We start from the raw sequence: 18,964 nt of genomic DNA on the forward strand, positions 1-18,964 counted from the left end.
AAAACTGGACAGCTAAATGCAAAAGAGTGAAACTGACCACCTTCTTACACCATACAGAAAAATTAAATTCAAAACAGTTTAAAGACCTAAATGTGAGACCTGAAACCATAAAATTCCTTGGAAGAAAACATGTGGCAACTGCTTTGACATTGGCTGTAGCAATATTTTTCTAGATATCTCTCCTCAAGCAAGATAGACAAAAGCGAAATTAAACTATTGAGACTATACCAAAAATCAAAAGCTTTTGCACAGTAAAGGAAACCATCACCAAATCAAAAAGGCAACTTACTGAATGGGAGAAGTTATCCAACGGGATATAATAGGAAATGATATCCAAAAAGGGGTTGTTATCCAAAATATGTAAATACCTTATATAACTCAACATCAAAAAACCCAAAAATTTGATTTAAAAATGGGCAGAGGAACTGAATGGACATTTTTCCAAAGAAGAAATAAATGGCCAACAGACACTTAAAAGATGTTCAACATCACTAATCATCATGGAAATTAAAATGATCATTAGATCATTTTACACCTGTCAGAATGGTTAAAATAAAAAACGTAAGAAATAACAAGTGTTGGCAAGGATGTGGGAAAAAAAGGAACGCTCTGTGTATTGACTGTAATGCAAATAGATGCAGGTACTGTGGAAAACAGCATAGAAGTTCTTCAAAAAGTTAAAAATAGAATTACCATATGGCCCAAGGATTCCACTCTAGGTATCAACCCAAAGAAAATAAAAGTACTAATTTGAAAAGATATATGCACCCCTATGTTTATTGCATCAGTATTTACAATAGCCAAGATATGGAAGCAACCCAAGTATCCATTCACAGATAGATAAAGAAGAGGTGTTGTATATATGCAATGGAATATTACTCATCCATAAATACAAATGAGATCTTGCCGTTTGCAATAATATGGATGACTCTGGAGGGTATAATGATAAAAAAAACATTAGTCAGAGAAAGACAAATATCATATGATTTTACTCATACGTGGAATTTAAGAAACAAATGCATAAAGAAAATGAGAGAAATTAAAAATAGCCTCTTTAATATAGAGAACAAACTAGTATTTGCCAGAGGGGAGGTGGGTGAGGGGATGCCTGACATAGATAAGGGGATTAACAGTACAATTATCCTGATAAGCACTTAGAAGTGTATAGAGTTGCTGAATCATCATACTGTACACCTGAAATGAACATAACACTGAATGTTAATTATACTTAAGTTAAAAAAAAATCTAACCTAGGGCAAAAGAAAATCAGCCTAGGCTGAGAGGATATCAAACAGTTAAAAGTATTTCATAATTTTATTACACCTTATATTTATGTGCAATGAGGCTTTTTGTCCTCCATATGGATATAGATTAATCAAAATGATTGATTTTCTCATATCTAATACCTCAAGATTCACTTTAGGTATTGTTTTCAAGTCCACCTAAAAAACAAATATCCCCCAGCAGTGGGAGATTTAATTTATAGTAATAATTAAGTATATAACAATCATATTTCTAATATCAGTAGAAGAAATATAATTAATTTTTTAAAAAGTAAACAAAAATAAATCGTTCTGGGTTAGTTATATTTCTCACTTTTCCCATGTTAAGAAAAAAGAAGGATCAAGTTGTTTACTGTAGAAGTAGCATTTAGAAGTCCTGCTCTTATCTACACATAGCTTCTCCACTCATCCTAGTTTCCTTCTATGAAGAAATTTGAGTCACGACCAACATCAATTACTATCCTTTACTTGAAGGCTAATAATGAACTTCCTTCCACAAACTTGTACTAAACATTTTTTGAGATATGCTTATTTTCCATCCATATTTAATAAAAAATGTAAAATGTTATGGGTTTAATTTGAATTGAATAAAACACAATCATCAGTAAATAGATGAGAAATTGAGAGATCTAAAATTACAATTTGTTAAGTGTCTACTGGGTACCTGGCACTTCACACACATTGTTTCATTTAATCTTCACTTTCACATTACATGAAGCAGACACTCTTATTCTCGTTTTGCATATGAGGAAAGTCAGGTTCAATACTTGACCATTACTTGATGAAAGTCAGTTGGCCAATTTGGCCTGTCCTCAAATCCTGTCTTCTGTTACATAGCATGAAATTCAATTTTAAGACTTAGAGTGTTCTATTCTTCATTAATTAATATTTCATACAATCTACATCAAGCTAAAAGTAAAATAAAATAAAATCATCAGTTTGGGAGTCTTCTACTTGCAATTAAAAATATATATATATTGGGAAAGACTCCTTAATCCTGGTCAAGTTGGCAGTCAGTTTAGTGTGTGTTGTTCTTATTATTTTATATAAGCCTGAAGGCAAAGAGGAAAAATTAGTCTTTTAAAAAAGGGTTTTTTTCAATAAACCATCATGCTGACAAATTAAATGATAGTAACCTCTCTCAACAGCTGACAGCCTAGCAGGGGCCCTGTTAACATTCACATTAGGGCAGACTGATTGGTTTAATTGGCAGTCATGCCTAAAAACCTGCAGAGGAATTGATGCTGAATGAATCATTTCCTTCAGCAATATTCAGCAGTTTGAATGCAGCAATGCAACCAAAGGCTCTTAAAGTTGTTCTATTTATTGTTGAAACCAACCAACCAAGTGATTACTTTCATTTTATTTTCTAAAATTGTGTGCTTTTACTGAAAGCCATCATTTAAAAATGCTTCAAAGAAAAGATTTCTTACCACATTTTCCCATATCTCAAACTGGAAGGTACTAGAGGCAGACAATGTCGTGAGGAACAAATCTAGAAGGAAAATAATAGAATTGTAAGTGTTGTTACTGATGTGTACATTTAAAATAGGAAGAAATGCAATACATAAAAATAGTTAATACAGTTGTACTTAAACATATTTTAAACTATATTTTAAGGAGCTTGATCCCATCAAAGAAAGCAAGCTGATGATCCTGTACTTGTAAATTAAGGAAAATGTATTTAAAGGGTGAATTTGGTGTTAATCCTTCAAAAGCATTCTTTCTTTCTTTTTAAAATATTTATTTATATTTTGGGAGACAGAGAGAGAGAGAGAGAGAGAGAGAGAGAGAGAGAGAGAGAGAGAGAGAGAGAGAATGAATGGACAGGAGAGGGGCAGAAAGTGAGGGGGACAGAGGATCTGAAGCAGGCTCTGCGCTAATGGTAGAAGCCCGATGCGGGGCTCAAACTTTGAACTCACGAACCATGAGATCATTACCTGAGCTGAAGTCAGATGCTTAATCGACTGAGCCATCCAGGTGCCCCAAGCATTCTTTATTTTTAAGAGTGGTTATGCCATAAGAGGCTCTTAAATACAGAGAACAAACTGAGGGTTGATGGGGGGTGGGAGCAGGGAAAGTGGGTGATGGGCATTGAGGAGGGCACTTGTTAGGATGAGCACTGGGTGTTGTATGGAAGCCAATTTGACAATAAATTATGTTAAAATTTTTTTAAAGTTAAAAAATAATAAAAATTTTCATTTTTGAATTAAAAAAAATAAGAGTGGCCATGCATACTAACCTTTTTATGACACACATTTTTAGGTTAAGGTAGACTATATTAAAAAAAAATATTCTAGTCAGAATCACATTGTGCTTTCTCAACTTAAAAGCTATGTTTCCTTATATGTCATAGCTGGGTTTCAGAATTATTTTAAATAACAGTATTTTAGCACAAAAATATTTAGTACTCATGTTAGATGAACAACAAATTATATTCAAATTTTGAACAGAATTGTCCTTATATAGTCCAACTAAACAAAACTGTTTTATTGGAAAGTGCAAGATTTTAATAAAATTTATTGAAGAATAGGTTGACAGTCAAATCTAACATCCTACTAACAAAGGTCAGGTGAACTGCAAATCTATTCTAGTGCAGTATTTATTATATTTGCATAATGACAATTTTACTTAATGAATATACAAAATTTAAAAATGATGAGTTGACTCAGGAATATTAAAATAACATTATTCTTCTATGCTTTAAAAATGGGAATTAACTCAGTGATATGCAGACCATGACTATTTTAAAGAAACGTTTTTTTCTTTTTTTTGCACCATTAAATACGTTTAAGGGAAATATCCTTCACATTTTAATGTGTTTTCTGTAGAGCTTTCATATGAATTTCATGAAGCTAATTTATATAATAGTTATAATAATAATAATTTTCATAGAATCCCCAAAAAACTAAGGAATATTCTTCATTGTGAGAATTTGTTATACTCAAACTCCTGATTACAAGTAAGTGGAACTATTCTTTATGTCAATGTTTTTCTCTGTGTTTATTTTTACACTAAGATGCTTTGCCTGTGGACATACAAATGTAGTCTTTAATGAAGGTAATTTCATTACTCCATCAAACATACACTCCCAGTGAGTGTCTATTTCCAGACTCATTTAGGAAAAATCCCATAGAATACCTGAGATTTGTGAGATGATATACCTACAGCCAACATGCTCTCTTCCTTCCATACGCCCTCCACATTACCATCAGCATGATGAAAAATCAGAAGTGCAAATTTGATCTCATTCCTTCTCCTCCAGGATCTCTTCTCCCCCTGTGAAAAAGGCCTACTTACCTAAGCTTCCATGCTCATGTCCTGCTACTCCCTTACATGAAACTGACTCTCTGTAGTACCCTTTTACATCATAGCCATCTGGTATCCCCACCATTCCTGAGGCCACTCCTCTCTCTAGGCACAGCTTTCCCTCCATTGTTATTCCACTATGATATCTGTCAAGGGTTATTACAAGATACCATGATATTTCGATTTCACATCTGTCTTTCCTGAGTTGCTTGAAGGAGGAGTCATGCCTAACTGGTTTTTATCTTTGTGGTTCCTATGCGCTTGGAAATAATATGTGCTCAAATGACTGTTTAATAATTAAATGATACCATATATATCTTTACATATACCACTGTATACAGTGTGTGTGTGTATGTGTATATATATATATATATACTAAATATATAATCATTTAGTTGAATAACTAAATGATTCAATATATATATATATATAACTATAGTTATATATTGAGTTATGGTGAGAGGGTCTAGCCTTTATTTCTCTGAACTGATTCATATAGTTATATGAACTGATATGAACTCTGAACTGATACATATAGTTATATGTATATAACTATAGTTATATATATATATATTGAATCATTTAGTTATTCAACATATATAGTGGTTCTTGCAGATACAAAAACTAAACTAGAAATAGTTACTCTATTGCCTTTTTAAAGAGTCTTGGGAAAAGAATGGTCTTCTGTTAAAGCATTTCATTAAAATTAAGTATGACTGATTATAGTGACTACAGTCTTAAAAATGTTTAAAAGCTGTTAATTTTTATATTATCTGAAAAGGTGGGTGATCAGGTTAAGGAAGTGATTAGGGATTAACAGCCACAGAGATTTCTAAGAATCACTTAGAGCCATGTCAGTGCAAGCTCTGAGCTATTTGAAAGACATAAAAAAAGGGATAATTATGCTATTATTATATAACAGAGGTGAATTTGTTCAAACAGAAAGCATTACACTGTTGAAATTCTTAATGCATTTGAGAATAGATGAGAAGGCATCTTTCTGATGAGGGATCATAGACTTGTGGCCTTGATAAACCAGTTAGCTTTGTTGGATTGGAAGAGCTATTTCATTACCATGAATGGCCATGCAGGGATATTTAGAAGGGAGGGGTGGATGGTTACCAGCAACCTCTCATCATTCCTGGAAAAATAACACAAAATGTTTTTTTTTTTTTTTTCTGTTGGTGTTGCACTTGTCTCAATATATTTGTATAAAAGGTTATAACTTAAGAGCTTTTTGCTCTTTCATTCATAGTTAGAAAATTGAACAACTATAACCACAATTTTTGCTGATTCTATTTTCATAGCTTCATGGGGTATTTACTAAGATTTTGGAATACAGTAAAGTGAGATGAAGGATTAGAAGTACCTTGTAAAACAGATTAAAAAAATCTTTTCCCTATTCAATTGTATAAAAAAGGTTATAGGAAAAATAAATGATTCATTATGTGGAGAAAAAGAGACAATTTTTAACAATTCAATATGAAGAATCACCTCTGACTCTGAATGAAATGAGAACGAAATAATAGCTAGAAAAAAATTTTAGTCAACAAAGCAACAAAGTTCTCACCCTCCTACATGGTTGAGAGTAATCCACACGATATAATGAAAGGAAATGTTCCCAATGAAACTGTAGTGGGTGCTGTGACATGCCACCCAGGTCCCCTCTTAGGATGAAGGACTTATTACTTCAGCTGCTGGAAATGCTACTGGAAGACAGCCCTTTGTAGTCGCCCTTTCTGGAACAGCTTTGGGTGAAAAGAGCTACTCTGCCAAACGTTGTAGCCTGGCCTGCATCCAATAACTAATCAGTTCAGAGAAATAAAGGCTAGACCCTCTCACCATAACTCAGGACAACTCTTCAGGGCCACTGCACATTCAGAAGCCCAAGGTCAGTTGAGGCTTTTATTGACACTAAATCATGGCCCAACTCTGCTTCCTTCCCTTTTCCTCCAGCAGTACCAACTACCAGAGCAGTCCCTAAAATTAAACTTCTTGCACACTAGTTTCCAGCTCAGAGCCTACATCCTAGGAAATGCAGTCTACAACAACTGATACCAAGAGATCTGAGAAAGCAGATACTAAGATTTTGGAGTTGGATCACCTAACAAGGGACTGCCAATAAGGATTCTTTCACAGGGGTAAGCAGTGCACAGATGGCCATACTATCTTTTACTGGTATAATTGGGATGATATTCCAGTGGAAAGGAATGCACTAGAGGGTGTGATCATTCAGGCTTTTTGAGAAAAAGGGGTAAATACTAATCAGAAGGACAGTGGAATTAGATAGGTGTTGCTAAGCTTACCTGAGGAAATACAGGAGAGACCAAAGGCTAACAATGACTGCTCACAAATTAAAAGCTATGTGTGAAAGCCAGAGGGCCTCTCTTGGGTAGCATCTAGAGGTTCTCATCTCCTGCAGTAGGAGGGCAAACATGGGCTGAAGACCAAGACCAGGATTTAATGATAAGAGTAAAAGAGCTCCCAAGAAGGTTAAATTCTCAACCTAAGCAGGTCTTAACCTTAAGCAAGGTTAGGGCCCTACTTAGGAAAGAATGATACTTGTTTCATGGATTAGGAACTGTTAAAGGCTCCTGTTTGAAAATGATGAAGTTTCTCCTAAATGCTAGTGTTCTCCCTTGTTTAAAGATGATGGAGAAGATTCTGCTGCCATTAGGCAACATGCTTCCCACTTCCTACAGTCTGTCTCATCTTCTCTCCTGGCCACTATGCCAAAAAGTGGGGTCAAATTACATAATAATCTGGCCAGGAATGGGATAGACATGAAAAGGAAAAAACTATAGCCTGAATTAAGTCCAGGACCTAGCTAACATTTAGTGGTAGGAGCTAGGACAGTATGCATGAGACTATACTCTGAGAGTGCTTGATCAAGATGGGGTAAAGGGTGGAGTAGGGAGTGGAGTATGGGGTGGAGCAGAATAAAGAGTTGGGGACAAGGTGACTACATTGGATCCCTTCCATCCTAGAAGAGGCAGCAATTCACTTTATAGGAGTAGACCATACTCTGGATCTGGATTTGCCTTTCCTGTCTTGGAAGCTAATTTTTAAAATGCTAATAGAAACAGTATGATGATAGCTGACATCACTGGTACTCACTTGAAGAAATAATCTTTAACAAAAGATCACATCATGAGTTAGTGAAAAATTCAGGACATAAACCCCAAACTCAATTAAATCCTTTTTCATTAAAATCTTGTAACACGTAAAATAGTGAAACTATTCAATGCACATGCATTCTTCTCCAGAAAACACAGACTCATAGTCAAGTAAGTGTGTACAAAAACATCAAATGGTACTGCTTCAATTATCTCCATTCACAGCTTGAAAGGAGTAAGCTACTGCATTTTTAAACATTGCTAAGTGCAGTGCAGTCTTCTTTTCAAATGAAAAGGCTTCTGGTTAAAGTTGGCATCAAAAGGAAGCCCACTTAGGAGTTTTAAAAACTTAAATTGGAAGTTTGACTATGCAAACTAAACCATGTTAGGAAAAATGCGAAGTTTTATGACTGTGATTAAAGTTTAAAGTTTGATGGTAATGGGCACCTAACACCCTTTCCATATACTATGTATGATATGAAGGAAGAGGTTAAAAACTGTAATTTCTGGCACTGTACCCTTTCAGTGTTAAGTCTTGATGGTTTAAAAACATATTTTGGTGGAAATGTTTAAAAAGTATTCATAATGTCATTTAGACTTCCTGCATGAAGAAACTCTCCTTGAATAGTGAAAGTCACTATATTTCCAAAGGAGTATATATTATGGTTTATTTGGAAAAATATAGTTAATAAAACATTTTTAGTATTTCCTGGAAGCATCGCATCAGATATTTCCACAAAGAATGGTTCAAAGCAATATCATAGTTTGTGCTGTTTCAATGCTTGAGCCAGGAGGACATGCTAAGCTCATGTTTACATCTGTTCTATAATACTGTCCAGTATATCTCAGGCCTGGTTATAGCAAAGATCAGCATAAGAGTGTAGAATAAAAGCAGATTTCCCCTGCTTCCACTTGTTCAAAGAAAAGCACACTGAAAGCCATATGACAGCTGAAATTGTGAAGACAAATGAGCTCTTCCCCTTCCCAGCAGCAGTTTGCACTCTGTGGTTCCGAGGTCATCAACTCACACACTGTTAGGCACGATGCCCCAAATTAAATAAGTTAGCAGGCCCTAGTACAACCAAGATGATCAAATGCCCCACTTTTAACACCTGAGACTATATTGGTCTCAGGATGGATGATACAGTGGGAAGTAGGAGACCTAAAAGAAGTAACAAGCGCCTATCACTGACCAAAGAGGACAGCAACTAATTAGCTCCAGGCAATGGCAGGTATGGAAATATGGTTTCCTTAAATATGAAAAATTATATTTTAAAAATATTGAAATCTAATTCAAAATATTTTAAGCAGTAGAGGCACAAAATCAGAAACATGTCTGCAGACTCCAGTTTCAGCCACAGGTACTAGATTGAAACCTTTGATAGATGACTGCTTTGCTTATATATCTGTTTACACAGAAGCAACCCTCCTTCTTATATTTCCCTATATCAAATAATACTGCTAAATCATATTCTGTACAGATGCAATAATTTAATAAGACATGAGGAAGCTGTTTAAATGGGTGTCCATTCACAAGACAGTGTTCTTAGGAAAAAGTATACATTTCTAGGAATCATTTTTCAATTTTTTAAGTTCATAACCTTTTATCTAGACTTCCCTTTCTTTTTCCTATCCTGAAACACTGGGCCCCATATGAAGATTCACTATACTTAGCAGAGAGCTCTGACTACCTCCAACTTAAGAGTATATACACAAGATAACAAAGACTTAGCACACTCTGGAACACAGCAACACATTATAAGAGTGGAAGCCCAAAATCATGGGTAAACAATAAACAACTCCTGCCCACCTTCCCTCATCAGTGAAATCTTTACCAGAAGTACTTTTGTTGTAAGGAAAGAAAGAAAAAAAAAAAACCTTGAATTTATTTATTACAGATTGTGTAGGAACACAAAAATCTCAGGTGAAAAAATAAACTTGAAGTAATAGGCTGCTGGCAACAAATGATGAGAGAGGCCTAGTAAGTACCCTGAAATTGAATGTTTAAGGGGATTATAATTTTCCTTTGACGAGGATTATTAACAAATGAAGATATATTTTACTTACATTTTTTACCACAGGATATTTGTTTTTCAGAACTTGCATGTTGAATATTTAAGAGAAATGTGCTCAAGGTAATTATGATAAGTTAATAGTAAGTCTTAGCAATGTTCTGAATTTTAGTGTTTTATACATATATTTCAATTGAAGTCACGTATTTCCTCTACTCCTAAGAGGTCAGGGTCTTAAAAGAATCCAAGAGAGTGTGCAGTTTTAATGTTTTAAATCTTATGTTTCTATGGGTGAACAGACATTATGATTCAAAATTCCAATATGAGAAGACACTTCATCTTCTAGAAGAGTTCTCTATGTTTCAGAAGGTAAAGAATTCATTAGAGATGATAATACTTAATGATGGAAAGAACTGGAGAACAAGAACCTGGTATTAATCACCACTAAGATTTTCAGATTTTCCATTAACTGTCATTAAAGTAAATTTGAAATGAATGTTTTATAACACAAATCTTAGAACTGCATTTGGCCTGATGTTTTTTCTCAGGGCTATGACATCAACCTGCATCCACCTGACTTATACAATAAGGGAATCTACTTCCATTAGTCCTTTTATTCCAAAATCCTGAGCCTTTCTTATCACATCCACTTGTCTCATTTACAAATTTATGAAGACGTCATAGTTGCTAATTATTCAACAGTTGCCTACACAGCACTTACATGACATGTTGGAGTTTTGAGTACTTATTTCCTCTGAATAAAAAGATTAAGCTACAGATGTTGGCAAGGATGTGGAGAAAGGAGATCCCTCTTACACTGTTGGTGGGAATGCAAACTGGTGCAGCCACTCTGAAAAACAGCATGGAGGTTCCTCAAAAAGTTAAAAATAGACCTGCCCTATGATCCAGCAATTGTAGTACTGTGTATTTACCCAAAGGATATGAAAATATTGTTTCAAGGGATACACGCACCCTGATGTTTATAGCAACATTATCAACAATAGCCAAAGTATGGAAAGAGCTCAAATGTCCATCAACTGAAGAATAAAGAAGTTGTGGTATATATATATACACAATGGAATATTACTCAGCCATCAAAAAATAAAATTTTGCCATTTGCAATGATATGAACTGAGCTAGAGAGTATTATGCTCAGTAAGTTAGAGAAACACAAATACCATATGATTTCAGTCATATGTGGAATTTAAGAAACAAAACAAATGAACATAGAGGTAAAAAAGAGACAGGCAAATCATAAAATAGACTCTGAACTATAGAGAATAATGAAGGGGAGGGGAGGTGGGTTGGGGGTGGGTTCAATGGGTAATGGGTATTAAGGAGGGCACTTGTGATGAGCACTGTGTGTCATACGTAAGTGATGAATCACTAAATTTTACTGAAACTAGTATTAAGCTGTATGTTAACTGGAATTTCAATAAAAGCTAAAAAAAAAAAAAACCCAATTTATGTGTAGAAGCATAAAGAAAAAAATATTGTGTGTCAGTCTATAATGATGTTAAAGGACCTTTAAAGGACCACAAATGTATCCTTTATAGATTTCTGTCTCCTGAGTTGTATCATTTTTAATAGAATTCTTAATTTTCGCTACACAATGGGCTTCTCCTACTCAGGGGGTTCGGGTTAGAGAAGAAACCTCAATTTTGCTCACAAAAACAGTTGCTAGACATTTAAAATCAAATTCAACTTGAAAGTAATTTAATTCTCAAGTGGCATGATTCAATCAAGGTGATGAATGCTCTAAAATTTATGAGTGGAAGCTGTTGATCTCTCTAATAATGGCTATGTCAGACTGAACTGCAAAACACAATACATATGGTCAGAAGAGTTCATCAGATTATTGCTCTTGTAAATCCATGTGTAGGACAGTTTACCATACAAAAGGAATTATTTGAAATGCTCATAGTCACTCAAAAGCAAACTTCTAACAGTAGGCAGTTATGCCCCATCCCATTTAGGAACTCTTCAATTGTGTGCCAGCTTCTCTTCTTACCTGGTCCCAGTCTCTTTCTTATAGGGATTTTTTTTCTTTAAGTTTATTAATTAATTTTGAGACAGAGCAAGTGAGTGAAAGTGGGGGTGGGGCAGAGAGAGAATCCCAAGCAGGCTGTGCACTGAAAGTGCAGGGTTCGAACTCATGAACCGCAAGATCATGACCTGAGCTGAAGTCAGATGCTTGACCGACTGAGCCACCCAGGCGCCCCCATCCTAGTCTCCTTCAAAGCACCACAGAAGAACTTTCTGCAAACTAGAATAACAGTGACCCTCATGAGAGAATTCATTTATATGTTTTCTATGCATCACATTTCTGGAACATATTAGATGGGAATACTTTTGCTAAATATAGAGCAGTGTGGTGATAAAATGCTTAAAGTGTAATAAATTCCAGCAAGTTGGAAAAAGTAAAGTAAAGCATTAACCTCTCTGGGCTTCATTTCCTTGCCTATAAAATGAAGTGGTTAAACTAAATGATCTTTAAGATTTCTTTCATATCATATCCACCCACTTGTTCAACATCTTTTGAGCACCTCTGATACACTTGGGACTTAATTAGGTATTAGATAAACACAAAGGGGGCGTACTCCTTACTTTTGAGGAACTTGTCTGTGGGGGAGACAGATGTAGAAAGACAAATAACGTCTGGTGATGGCTGTGCTAGAATTATACATGTGTACCATGGGAACTGAGTTGACAGAGATACTCACTGACTGCTTAGATGAATTTGGGGAGGGCTTCACTGAGAAGGTGACATTTGTATGGTCAGAAACTTAACAGGTAATTACTTTTAGAAGTTACAATACTCACATCAGTGAAGTGCTAACATTACCAACACATGATGTTTTATTGTATTAAAACTCCTCATATATGGAATAAGTTAAAACCAAACAATCAGATAATTAAAAAACTTCAAGTTAAAGCAATTAAAATAATGAGACATACAGCCTTCTCTTATTCAGAAACAAGTATTAGGTAAAGCTTATATTACTGATATAACATACATACTAAGTATGCTTGATAATTACAAAAATTGCTCATATACCCATTCCAGCTATACAAAATCTGAAGTTAATGGTAATTCTGAGAAGTAAATAATTTCCTCAAGATTATGGAATTTGATTAAAATAGTACCCAAATCTCACATGTGACATTACAAATGTATTTGTGAAGTAGAAACAAGCACTGTAGGGAGTAAACATAAAAATTAATTGTATATTAAATGCATTAAAGCTTCCTTTCAAATAGCTACACGAAATAATTTTAAAAACTTTATGTTAGCTCCAAAAATACATATTTAGTGATATGGAAAGTGGACAGTTGTAATGCAAATAGTAAACTTTACGGTGTCTATTAAACCTCTAATTAACCTTTTTTTAAGTATGTCTTCTCTGCCCATTGTAATAGCAGAATGTTATTTATAGGTCATGTTAAGAGTGTTCACATCAGTAAGAAGAGAGTTAACCTTTCTTTTTTAATGTTAAAGGGCCTTACATGAGAATCAGAACTTCATTATTTAAAACTAAAAACCTAATTAAAACACTGTCAAAATTAAGAAAAGGAAAGGCTTGTTAAGCCAGATAGGAAAGTTCTAATGATGCTTTGTAAATTTATCATATTTACTTACAGAATAATCTCTAAAATGACAGAATCCCATATAACATCATTATAAACCTTATCCTGAAAAAGCCCCACCAGAAAAAGCAAACAACAAAATTCAAGGCCATAGGCTTAAACAAAAACCATGGTCTGGCATTATGATGGACTCCTTAAGGTTGGCAAATGCCTACTAAATGTGAAAGTTCCATCTCTGGATCACAGCATGAGGAGGTAGTGTCATAGACCTGCTCCCCAGCAAAACAAGCAGGGAAAAAAACCCAGGGGGAAAAAATCATTAAAAAAACCCACAGCTGCTGAAAGTCTCTGGACATTGTTATAAAAAGCCGTCAGCAGATGGAGAAACATCTCATAAAAAAAATATACTAAAACTCAATAAGAATAGTGAGATCTGTGGCATCTGAACCACAACCAGCTCTTTCCCTTCCCATCCTAGGTCAGTGTGACAGAAAACTCTGCTCTAGGCAGGTATGGAGCCAAAACAGAGGGTTCGCTTTCTCCCCAGCTACCAAACAATCTATTCCTCTATACCAATTTATTCTTCTAGAGTAATCAAGGGTTGTGGTATGTTCTCGGGAGGGGCAGGTGCCAGTATTTTTTTTTTTTTTTTTTTTACCTCTCCCAGCAATTGTTCCAGAGGCTAAATTTCAAGTGAGAGTAGCTGAGATGTCAGGGGATCTCTTTTCAACTTGGCCTCCTCCTTAGGAGGATCTTCCCAAGGCAGAGCACATTTAAAATAGTGGTGCTCTGATCACCTGCACCACAGCTCATTTGTAGGGTGTTGGTTCTATGCTACAGAGGTAAGCCAAGAGGATCAGAAGCTACCATCCTCAACCTGTGCTCTGCTCCTAAAGCAGGTATGTCACTTGCAGAATCACTGTCTTGGCTCCCAACTCTGGAGCCATGGCTGAAAGATTTTACCTAGGAGGAGAGGCAGGAGGCACACAGAGAGCTCCCAAGCTCTTGTCTAAAAAACTGACTTTATTTGAAACAGAAAGTTGGGAAGTTCAAGCCTAAGGGCACACTCAAAACCAATGAAAAAAAAAGCAATTAAGAGTAGGCTATCAGTCTTCAAGAAAGAAACATCCTAAACCACACACAGGATAACTTAGCAGAGAGAATTACGGAAAGAAGAAATAAGAGCCTTTCTGGGGTGTAAACAACCTAAAACACTGACATAAACTAACCTGCAAGGAAGTCCAAAGTTAATTACATGAGACTATGGAGCAATTTATGCCCAAGGTAGGGGCACCTGCATGGCTCAGTCGGTTAAGTGTCTGACTTCGACTCAGTTCATGAACTTGCGGTTTGTGAGTTTGAGCCCTGTTGGGTTCTGTGATGACAGCTCAGAACCTGGAGCCTGCTTCAGATTCTGTATCACCCTCTCTCTCTGCTCTGCCCCTGCTTGCATTCATTCATTCATTCATTCATTCATTCATTCATTCTCTCTCTCAAAAATAAAGATTAAAAAAATAATAACAGAGCAATCAGCTGGCAATTAGCCTAAGAGTTGAGTGTGATCAGGGAGAGAGACAAAGATAGCCCCACTAAAACTACTGTCATCCCAGGGTCACTGTGTACACGTCAAAAGCTGTAGCCTCTGAGGAGCAAAACCAGCTAACCAGTAGAGGGAAAAGTAAAACAATACACAGGAGCAGAGCTAGTAGAAAAGTGGTGTCACTGTGATTTTAGGACAACTGGAGCTTAGATGCTCAGGATGAAATAAGGAAGGTCACCTGGTCCCCAGAGTTTCCTTGATCTCTAACAACAGCCAAGGACACATCCACCTAATGTATCTGCTCCTTTTCTGACTATGTCATACTTCAGGGTGCATGAGCCTTTATTCCTCCAGCATAATTAAATAATCGGTAATGTAATGATACACCGCACACACAATACACACAATCCAAAGGGCTGTGCTGGTGTTCAAGTATTCTGGGAGTTCAAGAGAAGGTCTGTGGTAGATTAGAAAGATCCTACAAGAAAGAATGGCAAAGAGGCAGCAGGCAAATTTCGTTTTCTATAACTGCTTACAGAATTGATCTTTTCAAGTTTATTCAGTTAAGAGTGACTATAGGGGAAATGATTCTGGGAAGATGGCAAAGTAGGAAGCACCAAGAACCTGTCTCGCCACCAAGACAACAACTACACTGGCAGAATCTGTCTCATGTAATTATTTTGGAATTCTGTAGTCTATCAAAGGCTTACAATTTCCAGAGGAATGCATGGATGGTAAACTGCAGTTAAGTTTGGTCTATTTCAGCTCCCAGCCCAGTATCAGCCATTCATCTCTCATTCCCAGCTCCATGGAAGGTAGTGTGCGCCTGTTCCTGAAGCAACATCAACAGTTTGCAGAAGCTGGGGATGGCAAAGAGGATCCTGTCCTCCAAATACCGGGAATCTATTCTCTGATCACTTATTGCTGTATCTGATCACAGAGGTTAAGGCAAAGAAGAGGGTAGCCATTGTTGTTGTAACTGCCCTCACTGATGCATCCCCCCCACTTTCAGCTACAGTGACTTCAGGGGATCTAAAGGGTTAGTTTCCCCACCCGCATTTTTCTCTTTTTTTTTTTTTTCCCAATTTAGGAACCATACATTAAAGACTAGGACATTAAAAAACAACTGAATATACGGGAAAAATTAAAAAGTGACCATGCATGCTCAGGGAAAGGCTCAGGCCCAAAAGAAACCTGAAAAGACTTTAAGTTTACACCTCAGGTTGACCCTTGGCACTGAGAGAGCCTACAACAATCAAAAACAATAAACAATAACAACAACAAAAACCAGTTAGCCTGGGTAAGGGGAAGAATCTGGTTTCAAGGGTTAAAACATTATTAGATTCAAATGTCCAGTGTTTAGTAAGAATTCACAATGCATACAAAGAAAAAGTAAAGTATAGCCCATTTAAAGGAAAAAAAAAAAAAAACCCAAAAAACAGAAACTGTCCCTGAAAAAGACCTCTTGGCAGATCTAGTAAACAAAGACTTTAAAACAACGATCTTAAAGATGTTCAAAGAACTATAGGAAGATGTTCAGAATGTCAAAACAATATCTGAACAAAATGGAAACATCAATAAAGAGAAAACCTAAAAATAAACTGCCATAAAATTTTAGACGTAAAAAGACAGTAACTGATAAAACATCCACCAGAGGGAATCAAAAGCAGATCTGAGCAGGCAGAAGGAAAAAAAAAAAAAAGGCATTGAACTTGAAGAAAGGATAGTGGAAATTACTAAGTCTGAATAACACAGAGATAAAAGATTGAAGAAAAAGGCATAATCTCTAAGGGGTCTGTGGGACACTGTGGAAGTCTCTAAAGGAGAAGAAGAAAGGAAGGGGCAAAGAGAAAATTTAAAGAACTAATGGTTAAAAAATTCCTTAATTTGACGAAAGACATGAATATAAACATCCAAGATGTCCAATGAACTCCAAAAAAAGAGATGAATTCAAAAGGAGCCACACCAAGACATTATAATCAAAACTTTCAAAAGACAAAGTCAAAGAGAGAATCTTGAAAGCAATTAATCACACACAAGAGATCCTAAATAAGATTAAAAGCAGATTTCTAATCAGAAATACTGGGAGGCCAGAAGGCAGTGCACCAATACATTCAAAATGCTAAATGGATCCTGGGAAGATGGCTGCGTAGGAGGACGCTGGGCTCACCGCGCGTCCTGCTGATCACTTAGATTCCACCTACAGCTGCCTGAACAACCCAGAAAACCGCCAGAAGACTAGCAGAACTGAGTCTCCGGAGCCAAGCGCAGACCAGAGGCCCATGGAAGAGGGTAGGAAGGGCGGAGAGACAGTGCGCGCTCCACAGACTGGCGGGAGGGAACCGGGGAGGAGGGGCGGCCCGCCGGCCAAGCAGAGACACTGAGTCTGGCTGGCAAAAGCGGAGGGGCCTGATGGAGTGTGTTCCGACAGCAAGCGGGACTTGACATCTGGAAGGTTATAAGCTAATAGCTCTGCTCAGAGAACGGCAGGGCTGAAGGACAACGGGAGGGAGAGTTGTTGAGCCCCGGACCACAGAGCTCAGCTTGGCAGGGAACAAAGGTGCTCGCCAGCGCCATCTCCCTCGCCCACCCCCCAGCCAAAATCCCAAAGGGAACCAGTTCCTGCCAGGGAACTTGCTTGCACCATGCAAACACCCAACGCTGTGCTTCTGCAGATCCGTCTCTCCGGTGGGTCTGACTCCCGCCCGGTGCCGCAGAGCCCCTCCCGAAGTGGATCTCTGAAGAAAAAGCGAGCTGAGACTGCCCCTTCGGCCCCCTTGCACCTTGCCGATCCACCCAGCTAATACGCCAGATCCCCAGCACCACAAGCCTGGCAATGTGCAAGTAGCCCAGACGGGCCACACCACCCCACAGTGATTCCCGCCCCTAGGAAAGGGGAAGAGAAGGCACACACCAGTCTGACTGTGGTCCCAGCGGTGGGCTGGGGGCAGACATCAGGTCTGACTGCAGCCCCGCCCACCAACGCAAGTTTTTCAAGACAGCACAGGGGAAGTGCACGCAGTCCCGCACCACTCCAGGGAGTATCCAAAATGACCAAACAGAAGAATTCCCCTCAGAAAAACGTCCAGAAAATAACAACAGCTAATGAACTGATCAAAAATGATTTAAACAATATAACAGAAAGTGAATTTAGAATAACAGTCATAAAATTAATCGCTGGGCTTGAAAACATATAAAGGACAGCAGAGAATCTCTTGCTACAGAGATCAAGGGACTAAGGAACAGCCAGGAGGAGCTAAAAAATGCGATCAATGAACTGCAAAATAAAATTGAGACAACTACGGCTCAGATTGAAGAGGCAGAGAAGAGAATAGGGGAACTAGAAGATAAAATTATGGAAAAAGAAGAAGCTGAGAAAAAGAGAGATAAAAAAATCCTGGAGTATGAGGGGAAAATTAGAGAACTAAGTGATGCACTAAAGAGAAATAATATACGCATAATTGGTATTCCAGAGGAGGAAGAGAGAGGGAAAGGTGCTGAAGGTGTACTTGAAGAAATAATAACTGAGAACTTCGTGGATCTGGGGAAGGAAAAAGGCATTGAAATCCAAGAGGCACAGAGAACTCCCTTCAGAAGGAACTTGAATCAATCTTCTGCATGACATATCATAGTGAAACTGGCAAAATACAAGGATAAAGAGAAAATTCTGAAAGCAGCTAGAGATAAACGTGCTGTAACATATAAAGGGAGACCTATAAGACTCATGACTGATCTCTACTGAAACTTGGCAGGCCAGAAAGGAATGGTAGGAGATCTTCAATGTGATGAACAGAAAAAAAAATATGCAGCCGAGAATCCTTTATCCAGCAAGTCTGTCATTTAGAATAGAAGGAAAGATAAAGGTCTTCCCAAACAAACAAAAACTGAAGGAATTTGTCACCACGAAACCAGCCCTACAAGAGATCCTAAGGGGGATCCTGGGAGACAAAGTACCAGAGACATCACTACAAGCATAAAACATACAGACATCACAATGACTCTAAACCCGTATCTTTCTATAATAACACTGAATGTAAATGGATTAAATGCGCCAACCAAAAGACATAGGGTATCAGAATGGATAAAAAAACAAGACCCATCTATTTGCTGTCTACA

The 18,964-nt window shown here is 37.1% G+C and overlaps 1 protein-coding gene across 1 annotated transcript in view; it reads right to left on the bottom strand.

Annotated features, from left to right (window-relative positions):
- Positions 1-18,964, bottom strand: part of ITFG1 (integrin alpha FG-GAP repeat containing 1) — a 342,370-nt gene that overhangs the window by 254,636 nt on the left and 68,770 nt on the right. Inside the window, exon 7 of the mRNA XM_007096707.3 lies at positions 2,717-2,778. Coding sequence (XP_007096769.1) covers positions 2,717-2,778 — 62 coding nt within the window. The remainder of the gene's footprint in view (positions 1-2,716; positions 2,779-18,964) is intronic.

This window comes from Panthera tigris, chromosome E2 (assembly GCF_018350195.1).
Source record: "Panthera tigris isolate Pti1 chromosome E2, P.tigris_Pti1_mat1.1, whole genome shotgun sequence".
Taxonomy (NCBI): Eukaryota; Metazoa; Chordata; class Mammalia; order Carnivora; family Felidae; genus Panthera; species Panthera tigris.